A 7,848-nucleotide genomic window follows, 5' to 3' on the forward strand; every position below is an offset into this window, starting at 1 on the left:
CCAAATACTTATTTTCCACCATCATTTGCAAATAAATTCATTAAAAATCATACAATGTGATTTTCTGGATTTTTTTTCTCATTTTGTCTGTCATGGTTGAAGTGTACCTATGATGAAAATTACAGGCCTCTCTCATCTTTTTAAGTGAGAGAACTTGCACAATTGCTGGTTGACTAAATACTTTTTTGCCCCACTGTATCTACAGTACTAAATCCATGTATACTGTGTTTGTGTATGCGTGTTTGTGTGCCAATATTTGTGTTGCTTATTGTTGTCTTGTGTATTGAAGTAGTCAAAAGTTTAGTATTTGGTCCCATATTCCTAGCACAAATGGTCCACCAGCCAACTTTACACAACTGTGATGGACATTGGAGTCAACATGACCAGTATTTGGTCCCATATTCCTAGCACACAATGATTGCATCAAGCTTGTGACTCTACAAACATGTTGGATACATTTGCTGGATGTTTCATATTATTTTGTGCCCAATAGATATAGGTAAATGTATTTTGTCATTTTGAAGTCACTTTTAAATAAGAATACAATATGTTTCTAAACACTTCTACGTGAATGTAGATTCTAGCGTGATTACGCATAATCTTGAATGAATCGTGAATAATGATGAGTGCGTTAGTTATGGACGCACAAATATCATACCCCGAAGACATAACCGCTCACCATTACAATAAAAGGGGAGGTTAGCATTTTTGGGAGGTATGATATTTATGCCTCTAACTTTCTCAGTCATCATTATAATTCATTCAGAATTATCTGTAATCATGCTAGCATCCACATTAATGTAGAAGTATTATATTCTTATTTACAATAAAAGTGACTCCGAAATGACACTGCATTATTTACCATTTAATTTCTATTGGTCGCTACAATTTCCAGCAAAATTCTACGGCAAGCCATGAAGGACATGATCTCCCACAACTATGACCGCTTCTCCAAGGTTGGGTCATCCTCTGCTTTCTCTGGCTTCATGGCACGTAAGTGGCCCCCTCCACCTTTCTCCTGTTCAATATAAATGAAAAACTAAGGATTTTTTTGTACATTTTAAAGAATAATCAATACAGCTATGTGATATAATCATATATGGATCAAGTTCATAGTCTTGTTGATTAGTCATTGCTGCCATGATACACAGTCACAGGTTCCATTTTATGTACTGTATAATTATGTTTATAACTAAATCAACTTCCTGCAGGTACCGCTGATGCCACTACCACCTACAGTCTGGACATTCTGTACTCTGGCTCTGGGGTCCTCAGGAGGAGCAACATGAACATCTACGGAGCCAGTAATGGCGCCCTGCTACATGGCCTCCAGGTAATGAGAATTAATTTGTGAATTGATAATGAAGAAATTATTATATTTACAGTGCCTTCATAAAGTATTCCAGGGTTCTCACAAGGTGTTTGAGGTGCTTAAAGTACTTGAGTTTGGCACTCTGAAATTCAAGTACTGGAATACCTTCAATCAGACATTTTCTCAAGTTTGTAGTTGAAAATACTTGAATTAAAACGAGAAGAGAACAGGAAATATCAAATATCAAATATGAGATATGATCTAATTTCCATGCAGACTGGTTGCCAGGCGAGCTCACTCATTCCACCCACACTGTTGCCAGGCAGCTACAGAACTGACTGATTAGGCGCAGCAAAGGTCAATTGGATAGCTAAAATGCCAGGCAAATGTAGCTATTATAAAGAATACTTCTTCCTGGCAAGATATTGATGTTTATGAATGGGGTTTGCCAGACCCAACCAGGTGGAGGGTAAACACCATTTACGTACCTTGTTTATTTGTGAAAAAGCGTTTATGCACCTTTTTATTCAGTTAATTATCGTTTACCCATTTATTATTACGTTCCCAGCATTGATCGATGCTCAGGAGGCTTCTTGATCTGAGTGCTAATCATGCCTACCTCTGCGAACAAGTGGAATCATGAGTAATTCATGTATGCTCGTTATGTTTGCCTTTTCCCCCGGAATTGGCATGTTGGCAGCGCATTAATTCACTACTCTGTCCAACGGGAAACTCCGCCCAGGACATAGAAAGGTGAAACAAACTAGCTCCTCACCAGAGACCTACAGTAGCAAGTGGCAGAGAGACGCAATTGACAGTCAGAATTTTCTAAACATCCCTCGTCTCCTGCCGTGTCAACAGATATCCCCCAAACAAAAACCCCCTGACACTTGGAGAATGAGTGTACAACTGGTAAATAGTCACAGATATTTCAGTCAACTAGGTATCTCAAGGGCTGGCTATTAGCCAGGTATCTAGCGATAACTATACTGAACAAAAATATCAACTCAACATGTAACAATTTTCAACAATTTCAACAATTTTACAGTTCATATAAGGAAATCAGTCAATTGAAATACGTCTGTTAGGCTCTAATCTATGGATTTCACATGACTGCGCAGGTGCCCAGCCATGGGTGGGCCTGGGAGGGCATAGGCCCACCCACTGGAGAGCCAATCAGAATACTTTTTCCCCACAAAAGGGCTTTATTACAGACAGAAATACTCCCCAGTTTCATCAGCTGTCCGGTGGCTGGTCTTAGACAATCCCTCAGGTGAAGAAGCCGGATATGGAGATCCCTTGACTTTTTCCGCATTTTGTTGTTACAAAGTGGGATTAAAATTAATTTAATTGTCTTTTTTTTACCCCCTTTTTTCTCCCCAATTTTGTGGTATCCAATTGGTAGTAGTTAGTCTTGTCTCATCGTTGTAACTCCCATACGGACTCGGGAGAGGCTAAGGTCGAGAGCCATGCGTCCTCCGAAACACAACTTAACCAAGCCGCACTGCTTTTTGACGCAATGCCCATCCGACCCGGAAGCCAGCCGCACCAATGTGTCAGAGGAAACACCGTACACCTGGCGACCTGGTCAGCGTGCACTGCGCCCGGCCTGCCACAGGAGTCGCTAGTGCGCAATGAGACAAGGATATCCCTGCCAGCCAAACCCTCCCTAACCCGAACGAAGCTGGGCCAATTGTGTGCCGCCCCATGGGCCTCCCAGTCACGGCTGGTTGTGACAGAGCCTGGGCTCAAACCCAGAATCTCGGGAGGCCTAATTGTAATTTTTTTGTCAATGATCTACAAAAGACTGTCAAAGTGGGGGGAAGGGGGATTCTAACATTTGTAAACAAAGAAATGATATGAAAAATAAAACACTAATATATCTTTATTAGATAAGTATTCAACCCCCTGAGTCAGTACACATTAGAATCACCTTTGGCAGTGATTACAGCTGTGGGTCTTTCTGGATAAGTCTCGAAGAGCTTTCCACACCTGGATTATACAACATTTTCCAATTTATTATTTTCAAAATTCATGTTGGTTGTTGATCATTGCTAGACAACCATTTTCAGCAAGTCCAAACGTAACTTAGCCACTCAGGAACATTCACTATCTTTTTGGTAAGCAACTCCATTGGAGATTTGACCTTTTTAAGTGTTTTAGGTTATTGTCCTGCTGAAAGGTGAATTCCATCTTCAAGTGTCTGGTGGAAAGGTTTCCCCCTCAAACCAGGTTTCCCTCTAGGAAAATGCAGTGTCTGACGTTTTTTATTCTTTTTGGAATAGAAATATTCCAAAACATGCATCCTGTATGCAACAAGGCACTAAAGTAATACTGCAAAAAAACTGCAAAGGAATACACTTTTTTGGCCTAACTGCAAAGCCTTAATGTATGGGGGAAACAAAACACATCACTGAGTAACTGCCTCATTTTCAAGCATGGTGGTGTTTGCATCATGGTATGGGTATGCTTGACATCGGCAAATACTGTGAAGGTTTTTAGGATAAAAAGAAAAGCGATGGTTCTAAGGACAGGCAAAATCCTAGAGGAAAATCTGCTTCAGTCTGCTTTACACCAAACACTGCAAGAGGAATTTATCTTTCAAAAGGACAATAACCTACAACACAAGGCCACATCTACATTGGAGTTGCTTACCAAGAAGACAGTGAATGTTCCTGAGTGGCCAAGCTACAGTTTTGACTTGAATCTGCTTGAAAATCTATGGCAAGACTTGAACATTGTTGTCAAGCCATGATCCCCAACATCTTGACAGAGTTTGAATAATTTTAAAAAGAATAATGGGCAAATATTGGTGTGCAATGCTCTTAGAGAATCACAGATGTCATCGCTGCCAAAGGAGTGATTCTAACATGTATTGACTCAGAGGTGAATACTTATCTAAGGAACATAAGTGTTTTATGTTCAAATAATTTGTAAAAAAAAATATATAATTCTTTCTTTCACTTTGACATTAGAGTATTTTCTGTAGATCATTGGCAACAACAACAAAAAATAAACCTTTGTAACACAATAAAATGTGAAGAAATCCAAAGGGGGTGAATACTTATGATACCCACTGTACATCTAATCATGTAGAAGAGCAGAAGTTAAGATTTTGCACACTCTTAGGTTAAGTTTGCCGTAGGTACAGCTTATTTTATTGGAGAACATGCTAAACTGATCCAAGATCAGTATTTAGGGGCAACATCACCTTAGAATGACTTGCTTTACTCAACTAAGGAAGATGAACCAACAGTGCCGACTTGTTGACAGTTAGGATCTGACTGCCATATTTGATCTCTCGCTGTCCAGGTGGCAATTGAGGCCCAAGGCATGGAGTCCCTGATCGCGGCCAAGCCGGACGAAGGCGAGGAGGACCTGGAGTCCTTCGCTGGGATGTCGGCTCTGCTTTTCGACGTCCAGCTGCGGCCTGTGACCTTCTTCAAGGGCTACAGTGACCTCATGTCCAAGATGTTCTCCATGTCCGGCGAGCCCATGAACGTGGTAAAGGGCCTGATCCTGCTCACTGACCACTCTCAGGTTGGCACCCTTAAATCAATTAATCAACCAATCAGTCATTCGATCAATCAAACTTTATTTAAAGTGTATTTTTTTAATGACACCACACAAATAAAATGTTCTACTGTATCATATAAAGTCGCTGATATCTCAGACATTTTTAACAATTTTCTTCATATAGACTCAATTAAACTATTATAGGTGTTGGTATCCACCTAGACCATGTTTTAGTTGTCAGTGCCTTCTTCAGCCACTTGGTTTCAAACCATTCTGACACTAGCACTCACTGGCCCGGATGGGCAAGCAGCTATTGTGATTTTACTCCTGTTTTCTCATTCTCTCTTTCAGGTCATCCAGCTTCAGTCTGGGCTGAAGGCCAATGCCGAGTTCCAGGGTGGCTTGGCCATCGACATCTCAGGAGGCATGGAGGTCAGCCTGTGGTACAGGGAGTCAAAGACCAGCGTCAACAACAGGTAGGGAACCTGGGTTCAATAGTGATGGGCAAGATGATAACAGAAACACTTTTTCAATTTGATCATTCTTCTCATATGTTGCCTGATTGTACTCAGTCATGCTTATCATTGGATAGTTTTTAATAATCATCGCACGATAAGGACAAAAGGTTTTTGGTGGGCTCAGATTAGAGAAATAGGCCAAAATTCAATCCAATGCGTGTTATAGAACAACTGAATTTTAAAGGTAAGTTATGCTTAAGCCGACATGCTCAACATTTACAAACTCAATTGGTAATACATGATTGACAATGGTGAGGATTGACGTCTAAAAATGACGACGGATTCTTTTCATACACTGATTCATAGAGCATGTTCGCGAATGGTGATGTGACTATTCTTGTCTCATCAGATATATATGAAGGTGACATTTCATTCAGCTCTAGATTAGAGTAGTTGACTGATTGATGCTTCCTGTTAATGCAAACACAATAGCCATTTCAACCAGAGAATATCAATCAATCAAATGTATTTATGAAGCCATTTTTACATCAGGAAATGTCACAAAGTGCTGTACAGAAACCCAGCCTAAAACCACAAACAGCAGGCAATGCATATGAAGAATAACGGTGGCTAGGAAAAACTCCCTAGAAAGGCCAGAACCGAGGGAGAAACCTAGAGATGAACCAGGCTCTGAGGGGTGGCCAGTCCTCTTCTGGCTGTGCCGGGTGGAGATTATAACAGTATATGGCCAAGATGTTCAAATGTTCATAGATGACCAGCAGGGTCAGATAATAATAATCAGTGGTTGTAGAGGGTGCAACAGGACAGCACCTCAGGAGTAAATGTCAGTTGGCTTTTCATAGCCGACCATTCAGCAGTAGAGAGAGAGAGTCCAAAACAGCAGGTCCGGGACAAGGTATCACATCCAGTGAACAGGTCAGTGTTCCATAGCCGCAGGCAGAACAGTTGAAACTAGCCAGGAGGAGAGGAGAGAGGGAATACATAAATTCACACAGGACACCGGATGAGACAGGAGAAATACTCCAGATATAAGACTGATCCTAGCCTCCCGACACATAAACTATTGCAGCATAAATACTGGAGGCTGAGACAGGAGCAGTCGGGAGACACTGTGGCCCTGTCTGACGATATTCCCGGACAGGGCCAAACAGGCAGGATATAACCCCACCCACTTTGCCAAAGCACAGGTTAGCAGTAAAACCTTGAAATCAGCCCTAGCTTTAACAGGAAGCCAGTGTAGAGAGGCTAGCACTGGAGTAATTTGATCACATTTTCCGCCGTGTTTAGCACTAACTGAAGTTTATTTAGTGCTTTATCCGGGTAGCCAGAAAGTAGAGCATTGCAGTAGTCTAATCTAGAAGTGACAAAAGCATGGATACATTTTTCTGCATCATTTTTGGACAGAAAGTTTTTGATTTTTGCAATGTTACGAAAATGGGAAAAAGCTGTCCTTGAAATATTCTTTGTAAGTCAAAAGAGAGATCTGAGTCCAGAGTAACGCCGAGGTCCTTCAGTTTCATTTGAGACGAATGTACAACCATCAAGATTAATTGTCAGATCCAACAAAATATCTCTTTGTTTCTTGGGACCTAGGACTAGCATTTCTGTTTTGTCTAAGTTTTTGTCTAAGTCTGAAACATAGGCTTCCAGGGAGGAGAATTTGGGGGCTTCACCATGTTTCATCGAAATGTACAGCTGTGTATCATCCGCTTAGCAGTGAAAGTTAACATCACCAAGAGGTAAAATATATAGTGAAAACAATAGTGGACCTGAAACGGAACCTTGAGGAACACCGAAATTTACAGTTGATTTATCAGAGGACAAACCATTCACAGAGACAAACTGATATCTTTCGACAGATAATATCTAAACCAGGCCAGAACTTGTCCGTGTAGACATATTTGGGTTTACAATCCCTCCAAAAGAATGTGGTGATCGATGGTATCAAAAGCAGCGCTAAGGTGTAGGAGCTTGGTCTGACGCCATTAAAAGGTAATTTACCACCTTTATGAGTGCAATCTCAGTACTATAATGGGGTCTAAAACCAGACTAAAGCATTTTGTATTACATTGATTGTCTTCGGGAAGGCAGTGAGTTGTTGCGCAACAGCTTTTTTTAAAAGAAATTGAGAGGAATGGGAGATTCGATATAGGCCGATAGTTTTTAAATATTTTCTGGGTCAAGGTTTGGCTTTTTCAAGAGAGGCTTTATTACTGCCACTTTTAGTGAGTTTGGTACACATCCGGTGGATAGGGAAGTGCTTTTTATGTTCAAAATAGGAGAAGGCCAAGTACAGGAAGCTGCTCTTTCAGTAGTTTAGTTGGAATAGGGTCCAGTATGCAGCTTGAAGGTTTAGAGGCCAAGAGGCCAAAAACTTGAGTGTCTCCCTTGATCTTAGGTCCTGGCATTGTTTTGCAGACTCAGGACAACTAAGCTTTGGAGAAATACGCAGATTTAAAGAGGAGTCTGTAATTTGCTTTCTAATGATCATGATCTGTGGCAGTGAGTAGGTCCGGAGACATGTTGGATAAAACCCACTGA

The 7,848-nt window shown here is 41.0% G+C and overlaps 1 protein-coding gene across 1 annotated transcript in view; it reads left to right on the top strand.

Moving 5' to 3' along the window:
• The window catches only part of LOC115137216 (microsomal triglyceride transfer protein-like), a 36,386-nt gene that overhangs the window by 23,591 nt on the left and 4,947 nt on the right, over nt 1-7,848 (top strand). The window contains exons 12-15 of the mRNA XM_029673385.2: nt 896-993; nt 1,212-1,333; nt 4,625-4,852; nt 5,180-5,304. Coding sequence (XP_029529245.1) covers nt 896-993; nt 1,212-1,333; nt 4,625-4,852; nt 5,180-5,304 — 573 coding nt within the window. The remainder of the gene's footprint in view (nt 1-895; nt 994-1,211; nt 1,334-4,624; nt 4,853-5,179; nt 5,305-7,848) is intronic.

Source organism: Oncorhynchus nerka, linkage group LG11 (assembly GCF_034236695.1).
Source record: "Oncorhynchus nerka isolate Pitt River linkage group LG11, Oner_Uvic_2.0, whole genome shotgun sequence".
NCBI classification, from domain to species: Eukaryota; Metazoa; Chordata; class Actinopteri; order Salmoniformes; family Salmonidae; genus Oncorhynchus; species Oncorhynchus nerka.